The sequence below is a fragment of the Centruroides sculpturatus genome, unplaced genomic scaffold (assembly GCF_000671375.1).
Source record: "Centruroides sculpturatus isolate CEXI.00-Female unplaced genomic scaffold, Cexi_2.0 scaffold557, whole genome shotgun sequence".
Classification (NCBI taxonomy): domain Eukaryota; kingdom Metazoa; phylum Arthropoda; class Arachnida; order Scorpiones; family Buthidae; genus Centruroides; species Centruroides sculpturatus.
In genome coordinates this window covers 34,535-59,264 of record NW_019384744.1, presented here as the reverse complement: position 1 = coordinate 59,264, position 24,730 = coordinate 34,535, and the positions used below count along the sequence as shown (strand labels likewise).

Genomic DNA, 24,730 nt, shown 5'->3' with positions numbered 1-24,730 from the left:
CTTGCAATGTGAAAAGTGTGTAAAGTTCTCTGATTGCATGTGGGACTTGAAAAGTGCTAGTTTGGTTCATGTTCCTTAACAATGTATATTGTATAATTTTCTTTGAATAAACATTATATATAAAATATTTGACTATTTTTTTCGACATGAAACGCATGATCATATTTTACATTAATTTATATGGAAAAAATTGTTTTGCTTAATGAGTGTTTTGCATTATGACCAAGATTCTGGAATGAATTATGCTCATTAAGCAAGGTTCCACTATATTTAGAAGATAGTTCCAGCTTTAGAATCAAGGAAGCTTAAGGAAGGACATCAAATGACTCATGGTGCCAACCTCAGGCTCATTACTCATGGCTCGAACTAGTTCCCATTTTTTCATAGTCACCTGCAATAACAATGATTCCACCATGGGAAACAACATGTCAGCATACTTTTGTGAAGTCACTCCCAGTGACTCCAACTCTCTCAGATAAGTCTCCAGTCTGTCATACAAATCAGCCACGGTAACTTCACTCTTATTGTCCATGACAAGTTTGAAGATATCTCGCACATAAACTTGTATTTAAGTACTATAACTCACAAATCACTCTTTCATATATGCTATGACCTTGGGATAGTTCTGTGCTGTTGGCAGAAAACTGTCTATGACTTCACAGGCCTTGAATTTCTCCTTAATGGCCTAGAGTAGATACTGGAATTTATCCCTCACTGAGATACTTTCTTATGAATCCCTTTAAACTGACTCCAAGCCAACCTCTGGAGTTACTATCAAATTTCACCAATTTTTGACCTGCTGATGACTCCTCTGTGAACCTCTGACACTTCCAATGTCTAAGTCCTTGGACAACATCTTCATCCTGGTCTCCATCAACATATATCTGCTTTGATAGTCAGCAACAGAATCAGCTTCTGACAAAAAATTATCCTCGGTTGCATTCTCATTCTGTGCAATCTCTCTCTACCAGTGGATCTAACTCTACCACTCTGTCATGATTATAGATGAGATGACTCCACAAAAGATCTATGACAGTTTTATCAATCTCAGCCATAAGTTCACCAAATGTTTTCATGAAGCTTATTCAAATTCCTCTTTGACTCACTTTTGTAGGTGCCATATTTACATTTCCATAACTTGTATCATTAAGAATCTTGTTGGCTGTGCCAGATGTAACACCACATTATGTGATTCCTGTATGAAACTAGACATGATGTAAACAAAACATAAGGTTTATTTACCTTGGAAATATACAGTGAGATAACACAGTACAAATTTGCCGAGACCTTCCACTATGGAAAACCATGAACACCACACAAAAACATAGGCTCCTATACTCCCTGCTAGTGGCCCACCAACAAAAGTGCAGGCTTTATTCTTTCCTGCAAGGGGTGCCTTCTAACAAGTGGAGTTGATGTAACAAAAATAACAATGGAAGAAATAATGCGCAAGATAAGGAAAGTGATCATGGAAATAGTAGGCAAGATACCAATACTTTTCATATAGTAGTAAAGTGTAATCATATGATGAAGAATATATACAAAGAGATAGCAATAAATATAAACATTCACAACAAACCCAATACATAGCAATAATGCTCCAACTGCCATATATCCTCAGACTATAATTTGGCAATAATAATTATAACTTACTAATAAATTTGGCCCTAGAGGGAGATGTTAGGTGCTATCTCATATTAAATTTAATAATTATAATTTAATTAAATAATTTTAGACTAAACTGGAAGAAAAGAATCAGTCCAGAGCAGGACTCAAACCCCCAACTCTCCGATGCATTGCCAGCTATGCTACCTTGACCTCTGATTCAATCTTCTCTTCTAGTATATTTAACATTACAATATAACCATCATCGGCTACTACAGTGCCAACTGGGGATGTATTCAGTGCCCTCGTCCTGTAAACTCCCACATAAGGCACTCAGTCAGTCACTGTCAGTCATTGTATACCCAGCAAGGCATATATATATACAAACATCCATAACAGACCTAATACATAGCATTAAAGAAATAGCAGAGTATAAGAATGCCAAAATAACATACATACACAACCCACTATATACCACTCATTATGCAACAGCAAATGTAGCCAATCAACTCTGCTTACTGGGATATATTGTATTCCAGTGACAGACTATAGAAGCCAACAGAAATTGGAGTACATAGGTTCCACAACATGCTCTCTACAAAAGAGATTGGCTGAACATAATTATGATATCGGCCACAACAAGTTCACCACTGCCTTGGCTATTTATGCCTCAGACGGTGACCTCTAGGCCAATCTACAGAACACCACTATCATTAAGAGAGCCAAACAATCGAAAAATATTAGGGTCTTAGAATTGCTGGAAATTTATAAAGTCAAAAAACAAAGGAGAAGCATTAATTTCAAAGATGAAAAACGTTTGTACTATTATGATAGATTATGATAACATGACAGATATTACTTCAAACCAGATCCTGGCCCTTCAATAACATCAAAATTTAAAAATTTTTAAAAGTTTAAAGGATTAATATCTTGTATCCTGCTTTATAACAATGACATCATGCAGCTAATTTAACCTGGAGATGCGTTCAATTAACGGAACATTTTTTAAAACACAACATTTATGTTCGACTTCAAAATCCAGCTAAGGATCGAAAACATTAGTCATTATCAAAATAATAAACTACTGGTCATAAAGGAAGAAGGCTGTCTTTCGACTTAGCCTGAAGGAAGGTGACTGAATGAGGGTGGGGTGGGAGGGAGAGTAGGGTGGGTATAGAAGAGAGGATGGGATAGGTTGGGGGTAAGGGATAGCATAGGTTGGAAGTAAAGGTTGGGGTAGGTATGGATCCCAATGCCAACTTACATCGCGAATAATATAAAGTCAGTAGTACAACAGAATACAGAGACCAATCCGGAAGCAGAGTATTACAACAAGAACCTGATGCTAATATATACACCATCCTGTGGTTAATACAACAAATAGTTTATAATTAATACAATTAAGATTAAACAAGTCTTGCCGGAGGAGTAAAGTGGTAGTGATGATACTACAACACTAGGGGTAAGAGATGACAGTAGTTACATAGCTGGTTAACATTGCAGATACACTTGCAGAGGGTGACAATGTACAGTACATGTCCAATTAACTAAGTTGCAATCACGCTTGCAGAGGGTGATCGGTAGCAACCTTCATGGTGGTGGCAGAAGGACGGGAAACCGCCCAAAAAAGTCCAGGGCTCAGGTTGCTGAGTTGACGGCAAAGATGCCGCAGTCCTTCGCGAATTTGTCGAGTTGGCTGTATGCCTCCTTGGTTGCACAGAAGAATTCCCATGGCGGAGGCCAGATTGTACCGTTGGTTATACAGTAGTTTATGAGTGCATTCCTTGGTGTGTCGTGATTCGGGCAGTCGGTTAGAATGTGACTGATGTCACCTGTAGTGGACCCGTCGCAGTCGCAGTGATCGTCGTTCCTCTTTTTAATGCAGTATAAATAGCTAGGGATGTTCCCGTGGCCAGTAAGCACCTGGGTAAGGTGGTAAGAGGGAGAGAGGTAGTTCATACCCTGACGGGTTTTGATGGATGGGAGGAAGTTGAACGTTGTTCTTCCAGTGGAGGAATTGGTCCATTCGTCCTGCCATTCCTTTATGATAATGGAGTTTAGTTGCTTATGAATGTAATTTAGGGGGAGCCTGCTGAATGATATGTTTATGTTACTTTTAGCTGCTCTCTTTGCGAGGGCGTTGGCTCTTTCGTTACCTTGAATCCCGGCATGGCCAGGGACCCAAACAAAGCTGACCAGCCTCATTTTACTGAGGTGCCTCGCCATCTGCTGGATGTTTGCCCCAGTTTCGGTTTGATGCTTTCTGTCATTGACGCTTCGAAGAGCGTACCTGCTATCGGTTATGAATTTGATAGATCCTTTCATGCATTTTATGTTCTTGATGACGTAGTTGAGGGCTCTATCCAGACCCCAGAGCTCCACCTGGTTATTAGTACAGAGCTCACCTAGCTTGTAATATTCCTCGTGTACAACCACCTTATCGTGGTTGTGATAGATAACCAGAGCTGCCCCTGTGCCATCTCCATTGCTGGCTCCGTCGGTGTAAATGTGCCAGTCGTAAGCCGGGTGATCCGTGTTGTCTCTCAATTCTATTTTGATACTGCTGTGTTCTGCTGGGTGGTGGAGGGTGTCCCATCTATTAGTGCTCCTATCAATCCCGTGTTTGACAATTTGAGCTTTCATCTCAGGTTCCTCCAGGCGGTTCTCATCACTCACATTGATGTCACAGCTATGGTCTGTCTCGTTGTTTATTGGAGCCTTGTTGAGAAGGTTCCAAAGACAGACAACACTCCTAATTTTTATGTGTATCGGAACCATGTTTGCAATGTTCAGTAGCGCGTTCGTGGGCGCCGTGCAGTAAGCACGACAGATCCGAATGGCGAATGAACGCTGGACAGATAGTAATCTCCTCTTGTTGCAGACAATGTCAGCTCTATTGCCCCATACCTGTGCTGCATACAGCAGCATCAGCTCAACTGCCCCCTTGTAGATGAGCCTGCTATGCTTTGTGCTGATCCCCAAGTGTTCCTCGCTATGTGGTAAATCTTGTTAGCCATTTGGCTAACTTTCTTACACAGCTCCTCAATGTGGCTATTGAAACTAAGGGTGGGGTCAAGGAGAACCCCCAGGTAATTGAGATGAGATGTAATTTTTATCTTGTAGCTATTGATATAAAGACAGGGGGGCGTTGGAGCTGTTTGCGGTTTGATTTTTTTGTACAAACCAGAGCCTCACATTTTTGGTAATTAATTGGCAGGTTGTTGTCTTCGCTCCATTTGTGCACAAGTTTCAGCATTTCGTTTCCGTTACTCTGCAGGATGTTACTGTTCCGATGTCTGACCATCAGAATCGTGTCGTCCGCAAAGCCCTGGATCTTAGTGTCTTCCGTGTCGGGTATGGTGTTGAGAAGATCATTATATACCAGATTCCACAACCCGGGTCCACTGCGAGACCCTTGCGGGCAGCCCCTGTTCACCTTTATTGTGGTGTTGATCTTATCGTGGCTGAAGCTGGCCTCTCTGTCGGACAGGTAATTTTCAGTGAGGTGGTAGATGTTCTTTGGGCATCCCGCCCTCCTGAGGCATTGCAGGATGGAAGGCCACCAGAGGTGGTCAAAAGCCTTCCTGTAATCCACACTAATCAAAAGGGTATGCATGTCCTTACTCCAGCCTTCTTTGATGAAGCTTTTGACCTTGTCGATTGCCGCAATCGTTGATCTTCCTGGCCGGAAGCCGAATTGCTTATCATTCATCAGGCCTTTCCGGGTTAGGTGCCAGTTGACCCTGCCAATCAGCAGGCCATCCAGCACCTTCCCCAGGACCGGTAGAAGGCATATGGGTCTATAATCCCACTCCTCTTTGGGGCTATCAGTCTTGGGGATGAATTTGATACTGGCTGTCTTCCAAGTCCTTGGGAAGTAGCCTTGAAGGAGACAGCTGTTGTATATCAGGACAAAGGCAATCGGTACTGCTTCGAATGCCTTTTTTATCGTTTCGGCAGTTATTTTGTCATGCCCCGGGGCTTTCTTATCGGCTAAAGTGTTTATTGCTTTCTTTACCTCCTCAAATGAGAACCATTTATCGTCCTCGCTTTTGTAGTCTTTGCCGACCTCCGTCCTGATTCCCTGATGATGGACTTTGTCCTTTGTGCTGTAGTCTCTTGGGAAATGGAATTCCAGTAGCTTTTTTATATTGCTCTCAATACTATAACTATTGTTGTTGTTGTTCGAGCCGTCGGGTATAATGTTGGGGAGGCCCTTAGCTTTCCTTTTTTTGAATACAATCTTATATGGTTCCCCCAAGGGTCGATGGACGGTTGTCCACAGAAGCTCCTCCATGCGTTGGTTCTGGTTCGGTTGATGTTACTTTTGTAGTTTTTGAGAGCAGCGAAGTAATTTTTCCCCCTTTGAATCCTCATCTCCTCATTTGTTTCCCTTAACCACTTTCTTCTTTTTCTCCTGATCATTTTTTTCTCATTTTCTAAGTTATCATCCCACCAGTGGGTACGGGATTCCCTTATCTTGTACGTTGAAGAGCCTTGGATGGCCTTAGCCATAGAATCTGTGATGTGGTTTACATAGTTATCAATTTCTGTTATACTACTTATCTCTGTGAATCGATAATTCCTCCAATTCCTTGCGAACATTTCTTGAAATAGTTCCCAGTTCATCCTTTTACTGTAGTAATTATCATGGCTTTCAGTAGTACTTTGGTCTTTCTCAAGGATAGTGAGGATGTATCTGTGGTCGCTGGCCGAGTCTTTAAGCAGGGTTTGGCAGCTGATAACCTTTCTACCCACTTCCGTAGGTGCCAGGCAAACATCAGTCCAACCTTTGGCCCTTGCTGTTTGGAAGGTGGGGGTGTCAGACGTATTGAGTGAGATGCCGTCAATTTCATTTAGTAGGTCCTGAAGTAAGCGACCCCTGTTGTCTTCCCTTTCATGATACCACAAATGGGATTTTGCATTACTGTCCCCAGCCACAATGAAGGTGTTGTTCCCCAATTTCCTCACTACTGAAGTCAATTCGTTTATGCACTCTTCGTCCTTGTCGAAGGGTGAGAAGTAAATGCAGATGATATAGTCAACTGGGCCTTCGTGAAGCGCAGCCGTGGTTATTCGGTTTGAACTGAGCTTGGGGATTAAAGCAAGACTGATACTTTTGTTGCGGACAATTATGCCGCATTTCGATCTTTCGTTGGCTGCCCCTTTGTTTAATACCTGCCAGCTGCCAAATCTGACAATTTGATTGCTAACTGTGTAAGGCTCCTGTATGAGAATAATGTCAGCATTTAAATCATTTGCTGACTTAACAACTAAGGATGTAGCCGCTTGGCTCTTCTGGGTGTTTATTTGTAATACTTTTATAGTATCACTGGGCATGATGCTGGGACTATTGCTGTGTCTTTGCTGATTGGTTGTGGTCTTATTCATAATCTGTTTGCTTTATCAGTAATTTTTTGTATGATCTTAGTACCGGGCAGTGAGGAGAAAAGGCATTGTGGCCTGTGTCATACTTCTGCTTGTCACTGCGTTCCTTGTTTGCCTTTACACAGTTTATACATTTTGGAATCTGCTGGTGGCTGTCACACTCTCTGTATTTATGACGTTTTGTGCAGTGACTGCACCTCTCCCTGTGGTCACATTTTGCCGCCCTATGCCCAAATCCAGTGCACCTATAGCACCGCATAATGGGGATATAATCGTCTACGACGAGTGTCCCCCACTCGTAGCTCACTCTCTTCATATTTATTTGGATGTTTCGTATTGCTGGGTGGATGGACATCACCACGTGTCTGCACCCCTTTCTAGTTTTCGAGTCTATTCTGTGCGTTATTTTAGTTTCCTTTTGGAAGGCTTCCTCTGAGTATTTTGTTCTTAGCTCTTTGTTTTGCTCGTAGACTTTTTTAATCAGTGTTTCCCGGCTTTCCTCGGCTGGGGCATTTAGCAGGATTACCCTGGGTCTCCTGTGCTTTAGTCTAGTCATTTTTAGTTTTTCATTAAGCTCCGGTAATTTCTCGATTGCCTCCTGCAGACTCTTTATGTCTTGCTCGGATTTGACTCTGATTTTAATTTCCTTTCCCTGCATAGCTGAGATGTGCCGCACATTTATTCCCAGACTGGCTGGGTCTATCTTTTCTCTTATCGCCTCCATCATTTCCTTGGGGCACAGGTTCTCTCCTTCCTCAGTAATATTTGATTCCACTATTAGGTCTTCAGTCTTCTCTATTTGAGAATTAGTAGCTATCGTATTTGTTATAATGTTTGTGGTGTTACTACCTCTTTTAACAGTAGCCCCTCTCTTCACCACCTCTGCATAATTGTTATTCCCCTCTCCGTGCTTTGTTCTTAAGGCCAGGACCATCCCATAAATGCTGTTGGCGGCTGCGTGCATGTCGAACGCTGCCTGACGTATAGCTTTCCGGTTGTTTACCGATACCGAGCCATAAGAATTAGCCGGTAGGGCTTGCATGATAATACCAAGTCCTTGTGTGATTTTCTCTAAGAGGTCCTTCTCTGGGCAATTCATAATCAATGATTCGCCGCGTGGTATCCCGAGTAACACAGTAAAACCAGGCTGATAGTATACAGAACAGGTTTCTTAGAAGCTAATTTATAATCTACAATATACTATAATATAATAATACTAGAATAACGGTGAATTTATTGCAAACCGAGCGGTAAATTACAATAGCTGATGCGATCAGCGGTGCCCGAGAAGCGGGCCAAGCAACAACCGAATTAGGGTCGGTTAGGGAAGCTGACCCGGTCACGTGCTGAGGTCAACGACCTTTGGTTCCTTTGTTAGGAGCGAAATTAAGATCGTCCGTAAAACTAAGACTATTAAACATATACTCACGAAACTTAGCATACGAGTAGGTGCAGTGCTACTAAGGGAATTACCCGAGTAAGAGAGGAGCCGGTGGCCCGGAAAGCCCGCGCGACGGCCCTATATGCGAATGTTTCCGGACGTTATAAAACGAGGACGGACCGTCAGAATCAAAAACTGACGACGGCGTAGGAAAGGTCGAAGAAAGCCGAATTAAATGATATATCGGATGCCAACTTGTCGGCGGAAATCGCCTGGACAAAACAATCGGAAACCTGGAACTTCCGGCTGATGTAACTTCCGAATGGCTGGGCCGATCCGGAAAAAATAAACGGCAAACGATAGCTTACAGAAAGACGAATCCAACAGTGTGTAAAAATCCTCGGGTTAAAGACTAACTTGGCCGATGCGATGAGCTAAAGACGGAGCCATTCCGCACACGTCCTTCACTGGAAGTACTCTTTTTTAATAATAAACTACTGGAGAATTGTTTAGAAGGTACTTCAAAGAAGGTTTGGTGCTATATTTCCACTCCAGTATTAACTAATGTAAGTAGAAAATCAAGGCTGTAAAGATGAAATTTAGACATTTTGAAAAAACACTTTATTGACAATTAGCTCAACAATGATTACAGTTTGCTTGGTATGTAATCACCATCAATATCAATCCCCTCTCACTACCTTTACTGCAAACTTTTAATCTCATGAGCATACAATAACCAGGGTTTTTTTTTTAAGATGGTCATGAGCATTGAGTATTGTCGTGGAATTGTATATTGACAATAAGGTTCTGCAGAGTGCAAAACAGATGGTAGTCAGTTGGCACCAAGCCTGAGCTTTCAGATGGATAAGGAAAAAACTCTCCAGCCCAGATTGCCAACTTCTCTAGTTATATTTGCTCTATGTGCTGAAGCATTGTCATGGACAAATCAGACTTTGTCAATTTTTGGACAAAGTTCTTCTATCTTATTGTTCAAATGATGCAATTGTTCATAGTAGAGTAAGAACTCTACTATCAGTGATATCAGTTAGAAGCATCATCATGGTGATGCCAAACTAATGTAGATCATTGCCTTCTGCTATATTGACCCTTTAATATTTACAGTAGCTGGTTGACTTTTAATAACCTATGTATGCTTTATCCAGCATTTTACAGGTGAGATCATGAGTCTTTGTTGCATTGCAGACACTTCTGAAATGATAGAATTATAGCATGTGAATGTGTTCTTTTGAAAATTTCATATTATCACACATTGCTGATGCATATATTTCCAAGGAAATATGTGCGTCAGCAATATCTGAAATGTCCTTTGGTTACTCTATTTATATACCTACACCAAACATTCAATTTTTTCTAGTCATTTCTAGGAAAAAACAAAAATTTCACTTTTACAACCTGATATATAGAAATAAATTCAATAATGATTGATTAGATAGCATAGAAAGATATAAAATTTTATTAAATATGTAATTTTATTCATAATTGACTTGATTGCATACCTACACAAAACATTAATCCAATGCATGTTTTGTGACATCATCCCTTGTATCACCTTTGTATTCTATTATCAAAGAAGTAAAGTACATATGTATTTCAATATAAAAATTTTAATGTATATTATTGATGTTTTAACATGCTTAATGCATATTTCAGGCATTTTAACATACTGTGCATATAGCAGTACATTTATTGTAATTTTAAATGAATATATAGCAGGCCCTTACATATAATAATAAAATATTTTACTTATAATTATTTGTAATCAGTTTATATATTACAATTTTACTGTGTTTACAATAATTATAATTTAAATATATTCTTATTTAAATTAATTAAATTTAAAAATATAATTTTATTTTCTATTTTATTACATTATATATTAAATAGAATAAACTTTTTATCATATAGGCGTTAATTACCAATGACTGTTGTCAGACTGACAAGCTTTCATTGCGTGTTTTTATTTGAAAATTATATTTTTTGTTCTACTATTGCTTCCATTCCAAAACGTTAATACGCTTGGAACGGTCGGTTATTTGTAATCAAAAAAAGGAATTTAACCGTTTTAATGGCCTGAAGAAGACGATTATATATTAAATGTATTAATGTCAAAAAAAGTAAATTTAAATGACATAATAATATTTTCTTTAAAATAATAATACTGTATATTTGAAATTAATTACATTTATTATTATATTGATTTACAATAAAATTATGATAAAATAAACTTGTTAAAAAATAATCATAATCAAAATTTTAATGATTGTCAAATGACATATATTTCAATTTAAAATCCTGAATAATAAAATGCCTTTTACAATTAGTTGTAATTACAAATCAAATGAATAATGTCAGTTATAATCAATTTTAAAAATTTATGACATACAATGTAAATTAATTCTTTTTCAAAAATTATGCTATCTTTATAAATCGAATTGCAGAAATTAACAAATTATTGATATATTTCTAGATTAAATTAGATTTTGTTCAAAATTTAATCAACTATTATTTATTCATTTAAAAGTTATAAAAACAATATTTTGTTTTTATAATTAAAAATTATTTAATATTTCTATAATTATTCCCTGTAAAAATCATAAAAGAAATTTTGTCTTTTAATAGCATGCATTAAATAACTTACAAACCTAAATAATCAAGTTTCATTATACAATAAACTTTCTGTCCTTACTAATTTATACAATTACTGAAATTTATAAAAGTAAATTTTTTATAGAAAATATATTGTGTTTTTGTAATAAAACTATTTTTCAGTTCTTTACACTTGAGTACTTTTTAATGAAAATCATGAGAAACAAAAGAATAAATACAAGTTTTTAATTAAATTTCTATCTAATAATCTAATAATTCTGTTAATTTTATCTGATAAAATACATGTGCAATGAATTTTTATAAATTAAAATATTTTAATTATGATATGAATGAAAGTTATTTCACAATCAAATATACAAGGTCTGTTCAAAAAGTATCGAACCTTTTTTTTTCCACGTAAACCGATGATGCGCGAGAGGCCTCCTTCGGTGGAGTTGTGGAGGGGACAGTCATGCACAGCCCTGAATTTTTTCCCGCCTGCAGGAAGTGTCAGTCGTTGGCAATCGGCCTATGAGTGAGGTCATGTAGTGCGCTCTCGTCGGATTCCACTAAGCTGAAAAATGACTGAACAACGTGAGCAGCGATATTACATCAAATTTTGCCAAAAACCTTGGCGATACCCAAGCATAAACCATTCGCAAGATTCAGCAGGCTTTCAGGGACGATCCTCGAGGCCAAAAAAAGTGCAGCAGGTCCGCAGCAATATCAAAGGTCATGTTGACAGTTTTTTCGACTCTCGTGGGGTGGTGTGTCGTGAGTACGCACCACAAGGCCAAACCATCGCAAAGGAGTACTACCAGGAGGTCCTTCGTCGTCTTTCCGATACAGTGCGACGCAAACGACCGGATCTGTGGTCGATCAAAACTTGGCAGCTCCATCGTGATAACGCATCCGCCCATTCTGCGCATCTGATTCGGGCTTTCGTCGCCAAACACAATACTCCTGTGGTTCGTCACGCTCCGTACTCTCCCCACATGGCTCCGTGTGACCTTTGGCTATTTCCCAAGCTGAAAATGCCGCTAAAAGGAACCCGAATTTAGTCGAGAGAAGACATCGTGCGGAATGCGACGGACCGGCTGATGGCCATTCCAAAAGATGCGTTCCAGCAGTGTTTCCAGCAATGGCAGGAACGCTGGGAGAAGTGTATACATTACCAAGGAGACTACTTTGATGGGGATTAGGGTTTTGTACATCAAAATCAATAAATTTATTTTTGCCGACCAAAGGTCCGATACTTTTTGAACACACCTTGTATTTTAAATTCACAAGAAAATATAACATATGTAATTCATGTCAGCAATTAACATAATCAACATAAGAGGAATATCCATTGAAAATATCACAGATTATATATCAATTCTAGAGTAATTCTGATGTTTATTTATTGTAAAATAAACATCAGAATTCATAAGAATATTCATAAAAAATAATTAATTTAAGAATATTCATAAAAAAATGTATAAAGCAATACTTATAGCTAATTCCTAAAAGTACATTCAGGCTATTAAATAAGTTTCAAATAACCTCAAGATAGTATTAAACTTACTGAAGTTAATGAAATGGAAATGACATTTTATCATAAAATTTTCATTTTTGAAATCAGTTACAAATATTCCTAATTATGATAATTTATAGATAAGAATGTTAGATGATGATTATACATTGTCTGTAGTTTCATGCATGAGCCTTAGACTATCTTTGTTGAAAACAATTCAATGCCATTATTTTGTCATCTGCAATGGATCTGCAATTCCAGTTGCTATCCCTAAATTCCTGAGATTTTCCTTTATTCTATCATCCATCATTTCCATGAGCAGTTATTGGAATCTTTTCTCAGGCAAAACCTCTACAAAAAATCTATTTTGGTCTTTGCTGATTGCCATGTTTTGGATTTGTCTCAGCCTATTGGTTCAAATGACATTTATTACATGAATATTTTTGTGTCATTTGCGGGATTCTGTATATGAAAGTATGCTCTTCTCAACCATTTTCCAGTGTTTGGTTTTGGTTTGGATCAATATTTTCCTTAATGTTTTGTTTTCCAGGCTTTACATGGGCTTCCCCCTTATTTGTTAAGGTCCAAATTTTCAATTCTCACAGGATCATAGGTAGTATTATTATTTTGTACATTTTTATTTTGAATCACTCTAGATGATCACAGATAGATAAAAATAAAAATTTATAAGAATTACACATACAGATAATAATGATTAATGTATATTTCCTATAATACTTAACAATCCAGCATCAATTAAATGTCAACAAAATTTATTACATCATAACTGAATTAAAATCACATTTACAATAGTACCAGTAGTAAATATGAATTAGTTTAATTAAATTTTAATTACAAAAACAAATCCACCTGGTGTGAGATTTATTGTCATAAGTCTCATCTAATATACTATCTAATACAAAGGTTACCAAACTACGCCACGCGAGTTCAGTTTATCTGGCCCACTGCTGAAATGAGCTAAAATATAATTATTTATATGGAAATATCATAGATTGTAGATGAACTTACTATGTAGAAAAAATTAAAATAAGTGTAAGTAAAAATGCCAAAATTGGTCGAATCTGATTTTTGCATCTGACAGTAATATAATTTTTAGGAAAATCAGTAAAATTAAATTTTCAGCTTTTTGTGACTTTGGATATCAGAGCACTTTTTGTGCAAGTACCTGCAATGAAGTTTCTAAGAAAGGCGATTATGAGCTTGCTGCAGCCATCATGTTTGTGTATTGGTAAATAAATATGTTTGTTATCTTTATTTTTTGTGTATTCAGTGTGTTGTATTGAACAAATGGTTATGAGGTCTGCGCTCATCATTCTCTTAGTTATTTGGCCTGCTGTGAAAGGTTTTGTGACCCCTGATCTAATTCATGCAAACAAAAAGTTTATGTAAAGAGTAAAGTGAGGTGTTTGACAATGTCATGAGTCAAGACTTGCCAACACTTGACTCCGTATCACATCAGACTTGTAATGAAATATTGAAAATTGTGAAAAATAATGAAATGCATTTTGATAATTGAGAATGCCTTATACTTTTGTTTCAACCAATGAATTTTTCATAAGGATACCATAAAAGTTTTAAAAATTANTTTTTATAATGGATAAATATAAAATATGTTTTGTATGAAATATCAGTTTTATTAATTGCAATATAATATGTATTAACTAGCTGTACTCGCGGCTTCACCCGTGCGGCTTTTGCAATTTGATAAAAATAACCCTGTCACAAATTAGTAATTCCGTAGAATTACTGATTTGTTTTTGTTTCAAACTATAGCACGCATTAGAATCACTTCGGTGATATTTATTGTTTCTTTCATAGAACTGTCTTTACATCTTGCATATGATATAATTTGTATATATTTTATGTATAAATATAGGCCTTCAATGTCATTTTTCACTTATACACATACTGTAAGAGCATCTTTGGTGCAACATTTGCTCATTAGTGTGCCAACAAAAATCATTACTGTTGCTAACTCAAAAACCATTGAGAACCATTACCTTACACTACAGAATTTGTAATGAGAATTTTCATATAGAAAGTTATATACTGAAAATTAAGGTAACAGTTTATGTAAAAATATCTTGAATTATCTGTACCTGCAAAGGTTTTTGCTTACAAATTTCTTAATAACTAAAGTTCAAAGTTTTTCTACATGTAACAAAATAAAAACAAATTCCTCTAAGATAGCTGTACTTTGGATTGTATTTTCCATGTTGCAAATTATTTCTTTCAGAAAGGAACATCAATCCACACCAATGACTGCTTTGCCAAACCATCTTTGTTTATTAAAAATATAATGAGGAATGCTAAGAAGAGGCTCCAAGGGGGTGTGAAGCACAATATAAGGCCACAACAAGAATGGCCTCTTAGCCTATCCACCTCAACCGTTTGCTCACTTTCACGTAGTAGCCTGTTAAGTCGAGCATCAACGAACAAATGAGCGTAAAGGGGGCCCTGCAAGGGTAATACTATGATGCCACACTGGAGGAGGGCCTTCCAGGGCTGGGTGCTGTTGGAGGCGGGGTGGTATCTGTAAATAGTGGACAACCATCTGCCGCTTAAGGCCTGTTGTGAGTCTCTAGGAGCTCAGGTGCTAGGCCACTGCCAAATCCCTGCTAAGCCTGGTTCCTCAGCCCAGTTTAGAAAAATGGGAAGGTTGGTGTCTGGTTGGCGGCCAACTGTAAAAACCCCAGCCAAATCTTTTTTTTTTTTTTTATGAAATACTAAAAAGATTTTCACAATCTGCTGTTTCACAGTCACCACTGACAGCAAAAAAAAAAAAAGAATCAAATCTATATTTACAGAGAGAATCTTTTATTTGAGACTACACCTCTAAAAAATAATGTAAATTGGTTCATGGTTACTGTTGGCCATTTTAAATGATGATAATTACTTATTCAATCCATAGATACATTTCACAAACTTTCTTCTCTTCTTCTCAGTGTGACATCTGTACTACATTATTGTGAGATTAGCAGTGGGTCATTGGGCTCATCCCAAATGACCACTTACTCTGCAACAGATTGTTAAAACCCGTTCTTGGCTTGTCGTATGGCTAGGAGGGCAAAAAAAAAAAAAAAAATTGAGTGGGGAGTGCGTCGGTAAGTCAGCAGGTGTCCTTCAGAGACAGGTTTAAAAACTAAACAAGCATTTATTTATATAACTAAACTAGGATACCTAGGTTAAATGTGATTAAATGAGTTCACTATACAAAAGGGCCACTCTAATAGCTTTACCTGCTAGTCTGAGAGAGAGTTCACAAAGCTCTAAAAAGTACAAATACCTCTGTGCGGATATGTCTAATATGCATTCGTTGAATATGTTCGTTAATGGTGATGGAAGTTCAAATGGCTGTGGTTGGTCGTATGTCTTTTCAGTCCGGAGTATGATGACAAATATGGCACCTCTACCACATATAACTTCCAAGGGATCACGTGGAGCTTCCGGGGACTCAAGCTTTTATACGTTATTCGTGGGAAATGAGTCACGTGATCCACTTCTGTTGACACTTATTGTGCATTCCGATCAACTAAGTGTCAACTTTCCCACCTTAATGTGAAAACAATTGGTAACCTCCGATATACTTCTCACCAAGAGTGTTTTTTCCTCAGAGTTGTTTACAAAGATGTTTCCGACATCGGTGTAAAAATTGCGGATTTCACATTATTTTTAAAATTTTTTTGACAAATAGAAACAATAGAAACTTGATTATCCAAAATGTAGAGTTGTACAGTACATATCACAAAGTATAATATACAGACATCAAACTCTCCACGTAACTAGAAATGACATCATCTGTCAATTGTGGCATCACAAAACTAGACTATATATATGTAACATTATACAGTAGAGCATCGTTTATCCGAATCAATTGGGGACTGAGGTTGTTTGGAAAACTTATTTTTTGGATAACCGATTATGTATGAAAAAATACATTAACCTATCCTCTGTTGAAATTTTTCTCCATTGCGTGTCGCTTCGCGTTGAATTTTTGTTGATGTTAAGCCTAATGTAAACTTTTTAACATAATAATCGTGGCTATTGTATTGTTAAAAATTATTTCTTTATTTTTTACAAACAAAATAAATATATTGAAAAATATAAAAACAAAAAATTATTACTTTAGAAGTTAATCTAGTATCAAAAACGTTCAATTCAGCATGACACACAGTCCTCAGAAAAACACCACACAAGACTGCCAGCTAAAACATACATCAACAAAAAAAATATTGGAGTAGCCCAAGATATAGCCAAAGATTGCAGCGCCACAGCACTAGCAAAAATTTAAATTTGCCGACTGGAATTCTTTCGGATAACCGACTTTTGGATAAATGACGCTCTACTGTATTAGATTTTGAGTAAATAAATTTAATTTCAAATACAATAATTACGTTATAGTATTTATAGTTAAATGAAACTTTAAATAAAGTGTTTGATGCACTCAAAACCAAAAACAAGTTTCTGGATTATCTGAAATTTCCTTTATCTGAAAGACATCTAGTTTCACCAAGTTCAGATAATTGAGTTTCCACTATAATTCATATTAGTTCTTTACTTACATTTACATACATTATTAATTAGTTTTTCATTAATTACATTTACTTACATTTATATCAAACATCACAAAGTCCGATATGTATATAGAAACATAACCAAATGATTGCCTTAAATAGCCCAATTATTTAAGGTGATCATTTGGTTTCGTTTTTATTTACATTTTTTCTTTATTTATTTCTTAATTACATTCATGAAGAAGATATGTACATTAGAAAATTTAAAGCATGTATACATATCAAAAAACAGCAATAACTTATATAATAATACTGGCATAGAAATTAACAATCACTGGAAAAAATTCTGTAAACAAGACATCTCTGTGTAAAAAAGCAGCAGTATCTATGGGGGAGAGGGAGAAAATAAAAATAAACACAAGTTTGACAGAAAATAAGCTAAGTGGGAAAATTTAGTCAACTCAAAGATTCTGAAATAAGAGTCAAATTGAAAAATTGATTTAAATTAAATTGTTTTCAATAAAAAAATTAAATACAATAAAACACAAAAAAATACCAATTTGATGAATGACGTAATAAATTGGTCCACAAAATAGTTTCTTCCACTCCAGCTACTAGTTAATTTCCTACTGAGGGTTGACTAAACTGAAGTATATACTAGAATTTCAAAATATGACATTTGGAAAAAAAATCTTAAACCAATGGGTGCAATTGTGCCCCAAGAATTTAATCCACTGAATAATAAGCTGTAACAATCCTATTAATTACATTTTGCAGTTTTCTTTTCCTTTTAGTTTGTTACAGTTAGATTCTGATCTCAATTTTACTTTTTCATTGTTTTTCTATTGACTATTTTAAGACCTAATTATGTTATCTATAAGCTATAATAAATAATCATAAACAACTTGAAAACAATAGAAAGGCAGTGAAAAAATTAATTAGTCAAATCAGTAAAAAAATTGATATCCAAGTAAAATATCTGAGATGTAAAGAAAGCACTGCACCAAGTAAAAATTACATCACCCAAAATGAATGTCAAATTTTTTCTTGGGAGCTCTTTGGTAAAAATAAACTTGGTGCTTCAAAGCAATACTATAAGAATTTACTCTCCAGACGAAATCCCACGACTAACTAAAAGTGTTTAGTGCTTTAACCACTCGACCACTAGTGGGTCTTAAATGAACAAAAACTATTTTCTGAAATTATAGAGCATGTCATGTGAGATACGCATAACATTTTGTTATGAAATGGTCTTTATGGGTTAATATCATTTTGATATCTAAATTTATCGAAGTGTCCATTTTCTAACAAATTTCTTTAGATACTAATTAATTAATTAAAAGTATTTTTTATGTCACATTTTACCAATAGTGAACTTTAAGGTTGGAGTCACCAGAGTCGAAAGAATTTTACTGACTCCAACTAAAAGCATCCAACTCTGGCAACTCCAACTCAACAGATCAAAATCAACATTTTTTTTAATATTTTTAAACAATTTGATATGAAAACTATAGAAAACTCAATGACTATCTGGTAAAATTTGGTTTAAATCAACACAGTATTATGCACTTGAAACAATAACTATTTTGAATCAGTCCCACACATAATCTATAACTGTCCCATATATTCTTATGAAAGACTAATTTTGCAGTTGAGACTGGATGTATTACAGATTTATTGGCCCTACTATCTATCAAACTTAATAGAAAACAAAACTTTCCCATATTTCTGAAATTTATTGACTTCATCTTCAAAAAAAAAATTTTCAATATGAAAATAATCACTAATTTATAACTTAAGTTGTATTTATACTTTCAACATCTGTTCCTGCAACCATATATCAGTTTTAAGTATTGTTCTCACTAAGAGTAATGCACTTTTATCAACATCTATCTATCTAACGTGAAAACTAAATTATATTTTAATTATTGTATTTCATTTTATTATGTCTGTAAAATAATTGTATTTCTTTTTATTCACGTTTTATCAATATATTTCTAAATGAGATGATCTTTATGTCTAAACCTTCTAAATGATATTATATTCATCATTTCTTAATAGCAAATGATTAAGCCTACATACCATAATTTCCTGCCTGTAATCCACTGCAGCATATAATCTTTGAGGCTAAGATTCAGTTGGTCGAAAAAGTTTATCATCATAAAACTTGCACAAGTTTACACTATCATTCATTTGCTTTCTTGCACATCAGCAATGAAATGATGTAATTTATAAGGATATCTTAATAATTTAAAAATATATTCACAAATTTAGGAAAGGAATGAAACAATTCACTTGAAACAATACAATAAAAATCCAAAATTATATAATGCAATCAGTTCCTCCTAACTTACATCATCCAACTTTTAATTATTTTGAGTACAAACAATCTGTTATACTCACTAATAGCTTATTAGAGTTAACATTTAATTTTTGCACTAATGTGAAAGGTAAAACAATAAGTTCTATAGAACAATACTCATAAGTTTGTTTAACTACAACTTGGGTTGGCTTTATTGACAAAATTGAAACAAAACTAACTTTATGTGGAGCTGTTCAGTCCAGGACATCATTCTAATCTAAATCTAATCTAAGTTATAATAAAGTTAAAACAACTTAAAAAATTTTTTAAATATTCTCACTTTAAAAGTGTCCTATACTCTTAGTCTCTCTTCATACACTATCAGGAAATAAAGTTTCACACTGGAGTCGACCTTTATTTGGAGGTTTCTCATCTGCTTTAACATGCAAAACATTGTGTCATCACCAGAGGAAAGATTATAATCAATTATAAAAATGACACCATTAATAAAAATGTATAACTTTCATTAATTTAAATGGGACTAAGAATTAACAATAAAATTGATTCCATACAAGTATTCCAATACTCAATATAATTTTTGATTCCTTTCAACAGTGTTATATTCCTGGCATTTTTGTGAATCTTTAGATTAATAAAATATTGTAATTAAATTGCACTACTATAAGAACTTTCTGGATCTGTTCTTAGAATGAAGTTTCTTTGTAGTAAAGAAGTCATGTAAAGAAAATTAAAAGTCTTCTTAATCAAGGTATCAGAGTTAGACACTATTATTTTTAAATTGAAATAACATGACTTCTGGTCCAAACAAGAAGTTCATATATAGTTAATCGAGGCCTCCTGTTCCTAAGCTTTCCATATCTGGTCTTGACTTTCATCTATCTAACTTCATTCTTGAGGTTAAGGAAGGACAGAAGACAGACTGATAGTTGGACAGCAGTGGTAATTTATAGTTCTGCAATTTAGAACTATAAATTACAAAAATTGGAACCCGAAAACAAACAGACTATGACCAGAGGTAACCATTGAATCATCATAGATAACTGCCTGAAACCATTGATTCATTGACCATTAATGGCTTTGAAGGCATTGCATAGCATTACACAAGGCCAACAGAACATGATACAAGCACCACAGATGACTAAAGATGTACACATTTGAGGATGGTGTATGCATGCATGATACCTATACACATTTGCTGCCTGCAATTTTTATTTGACTATTTTTAATACAAATCAAAATATTTTGATAGAAATGAACAAATCAGGATATTTTGGAAAAGTTTCTAAATAACTCCACAAAAAGTTTCTGATCAGGACAGTATTACAAATTGAACAAATCCCAAATAATATGGCAGCCGTAATTTTAGAGCCATTTTTGATGTGAAAAAATTATTGCAGATTGTACACAGAGACCTATAATCTGCACCTTCAAAATCAGAGGATTTTTAAATAGACTAGATAATCTACAGATTATAGTCAAGAAATTTCTGTAATGTGACTAAATAAATCTACTTTTGTAACATCAGTAAGATATTAGAAAAGTATATTTATAATATCAGTAAGATATTAGTCACTTAATTACTATCAACCAATGTTGATTAATAATTTATAATACTGATGACAAAAATAATCATAATACTTAAAAATAAAACCAACACCTTATAACACCCCAGCTATTATTTAATGTAACCAATAATGTTTTCAATCTAGTTTAATAGATCATCTTCAGTTGCATGAATAGAATGTAAAAAAAAAAAACATTAAAATATATACAAAATTTTAAAATTAAAGTTTACAACATTTGATTAACAAAAAAAGAACATGTCACATTAACTGTTCAAACACAAGAAAATCCATAAAACAACTAAAAATTGGACGTTAAAATGAAACAAAATTACCTACAAATACATGTAGATATGCCTTATTTGCTAATTAAAACATTGCATGTCATATCAAGTTAAGTTTCATATAACAATTTCCACATAGTGGACAGTTAAGTCCACATCTTGATGGTTAACACATCTGTGGTCTCTGTTTGCTTTGTCAGAGATTTCAATTGTTTTATGCTAACTATGTCATTCACTGGTCTAATGATCTCAGCATTTTCCCAAATAATTTGAAATCAAGTTCCTTAGCATATGCTAACAAAACAGTGTCATTTAGACCTTTCTTCATAGTCCATTTATGTTCCTTATCTCTATTACAGTAGAACCTCGAAAACTCGGCCTAATGTGGACCGAAGGGTGGCCGAGTTTGTGAAAATGCCGGGTTATCGGGAATGGGATTAAAAAAGGATAAGTATGCGTGTTTCCTCAGAAAATAGTGTACTGTACTTGTATGTATTGTTTGCTGGAGAATACAACAGAGAATAAACTGCCCAAATACCCTTAAACAAAGGAAAAGTACGTCCTTTATGAAAGCATAGAGCCTTTACTACATGAAAATGAAAATTAATGAATACACTGTGTACAGTAATTTACCTGATAAGACAGACCTCAGAAAAATACTTTATGAGAGCTTTTATACTTTTATAAAGCTGTCTATAATGAAAATTAATTAACTAAGGATTTTTTTGCCCTGCCAGGGTGTGGCCGAGTTATCCGGAGTGCCGGGTTATCGAGAGCCAAGTTTTCGAGGTTCTACTGTAATAAGATTCTGTGTGGTTGCATGATGTATTTCAATCTACTGTTGAGTCAGTGGTCCTATATAGGTATAGAATAAATGCCTCATTGCATAAAAGCTTGAAACTATTGTATTATGTTTCTAGGCAAGGCACAGATTGTTGTGTGCTATCTCCTTATGTATCTTATGGAAAGCAGGGAAATACTTCAATGTTACTCTTTTTTCTATCTTTTGTGATACTCCTTTCATCTTCTATGTTTCAAAAGCATTAATCAAATTGTTTATCAACTTGTTACAAAATGTTTATTGGAGTGCCATTTTCCTAATGTAATTAAGTTCCTTTAAGTTGTTGTGCATATTCATGAAATGTGCAAAAGCCCTTCTTATTAATGACCTGAAGACAATACAGTAGACCTCCTATAACACAGGTTCATATAAGACGGATTCGTATAACACAGCAGAAAAATTGTGATTATGTTCGTATAACATGGTAAAAGAATGAGACAGATTGTCAAGGCCGACTTGTGTCTCAACAGGATATCAAATCTGGACCAATAGTGGACATTGCACAAACCTAAACATGCAGCGGACCTACTAAAAAATATTTATTATTCAATGGCCATAAAAATTATATTTCTATTAATGATGTCTCCAAAGTTCAGCAAATTTTTCGCAGAAAGAATAACTTATCAGGAAACACATGACTGCCATCTGACGAGCCGCTCTGCGACGAAAATAAGCTTAAGCAATGGCATCGTCGAACAGTACACACTTGGTAAGTAATCCTACAATTTTATATTTATAGCATATAATTTTTTGGGAATAATCCATATAAACTATGTGTTTTGGAAATGTTGAGTCAAATTAGTCTAGAATAGATTAATTTTATGAAAGGAAACCTTAAACAGCCATAGCCCCTAAGCTGCACACGTGCTGGGCTGTAATTGGCTCATGTATTTAAGTGTCTTGTACAACACGGAATTCATATAACACAGAACGTATCTACCGTGTTATAGGGGGGGTCTACTGTAACCACTTGAAATGTGTGGAATGAAAGTAGGATAATAAATACAGGGTGGGAAAGAAAGTGATTTAATACACCTGCTACAGAATATAGAATATATTCAAAGCTAATTCACTCATGTCAGGAACACACTAGACCAGGCATGGCCAACATGCAGCCTGTCTAATGAATTTATGTTGCCCATGATTAATCTTTCAATATTGCTACTCAAGTCTGAATAGCTTGATGGAAAATTCTGTCACCTAAAAAAAAAAGTCAACAACTCATTGTGCATTTAGAGTTAACACTCCATTACAAATCATGATAATGTGAAAAATGTATCTGTAATCTCTATGTACAATTTAGTCTCTACGGGGTGACACCACAATGGGATCTCACACCACCTCAAAATCTTCCTAGGGCTGCCTCTGGTTTGGCCCGTGAAAAAAGTTTTCTTTCCAATTCAGCCCAGGGGCAAAAACTGTTGGCCACCCCTGCACTAGACTAACAGGAGAAACAGATTGATATGTGTTACATGCACAGCCGCCATCTTGAATGAAACACCAAAACTGTAAATGGGAAGAGGGTCATGTGACACATCATTTAAAGTCAAAATTTCACAAGGAATTGAATTACTGAAAGATTTTATTGACCTATCTTAAACAGTTAGAGTTATGCATGTTACACAATGTGCTTTAAGTACATTCTATATTCTGTAGAAAGAATGTTAAGTATATTAAACAATTGGAAGCCCAATATATATACAGTATATATATATATAGATACATAGCTAAATAATTGCCTTAAATACTCAAACTATAAATCTTATAGTTTTAATAATTACTACTAAGTAATTTGCTACTAGAGATAGACATTAGATGCGATCTTCCAGTTGATTCTAAATTATTTAATAAATTATTTAAATTATAATTATTAACTTAGATAAGAGATAGCGCCTAACATGGGTGGCCAACAGTTTTTGCTCCTGGGCTGGATTGGAAAGAAAACTTTTTCCATGGGCCAAACCAGAGGTTGCCCTAGGAAGATTTTGAGGTGGTGCGAGATCTCATTGTGGTGTCACCCCATAGAGACTAAATTGTAGACAGAGATTACAGATACATTTCTCACATTATCATGCTTTATCATGATTTGTAATGGAGTGTAAACTCTTAAGTGCACAGTGAGTTGTTGACCTCTTCTTTTTTTTTTTACGCGACAGAATTTTTCATTGAGCTATTCAGACTTGAGTAGATAATATTGATAGATCGATCACAGGCCACAAATTCATTAGATGGGCCGTATGTTGGCCATGCCTGGCCTAACATCTACCTATAGTAGAAAATTACCTAGTATTAATTATTAAAAATAGTGAATTTATAGCCTGAGTATAGGCAATTCAATTGTTTGGCTATGTAAGGGTGTTAAGTGATTTTCTTTTCCACCCTATAGTTTTCTGATATATGCTAATATGGATCTCACCTCTTCTAAAAGTGAGGGTGATGACTAGAAAATGAACTTCCATTTGACTTTCTTATTCTAATTGTAGCTGTAGTCCATATAGATTGTTATTAATCTATTGGAGAAACTGTTGCACATTAGGCTGCATACAATAAGACGTAGGCTATATATCTAGCATAGATGGCAATTTGGTGCTGAAAAACTAATATCCTTCAGCATTTAGAAAAAATGTTGCTAAGTTCACATAAAATCCCTGAAGTAAGAAATGCTCATAGGCACACATCTGTCTTGTA

General features: G+C 35.3%; 2 protein-coding genes across 2 annotated transcripts in view; both read right to left on the bottom strand.

The window, feature by feature from the left end:
* Positions 1–532, bottom strand: part of LOC111628424 — a 71,148-nt gene extending 70,616 nt beyond the window's left edge. Inside the window, exon 1 of the mRNA XM_023372199.1 lies at positions 355–532. Within this exon, the coding sequence (XP_023227967.1) occupies positions 355–532 (178 nt within the window). The remainder of the gene's footprint in view (positions 1–354) is intronic.
* Positions 533–2,808: 2,276 nt separating this feature from the next.
* LOC111628427 lies at positions 2,809–4,453 on the bottom strand. The gene has a single exon (XM_023372207.1). It carries the CDS (start codon positions 4,381–4,383, stop codon positions 3,244–3,246), a length of 1,140 nt encoding a protein of 379 aa, XP_023227975.1. The 5' UTR covers positions 4,384–4,453; the 3' UTR covers positions 2,809–3,243.
* Between the last annotated feature and the right edge of the window lie 20,277 nt (positions 4,454–24,730).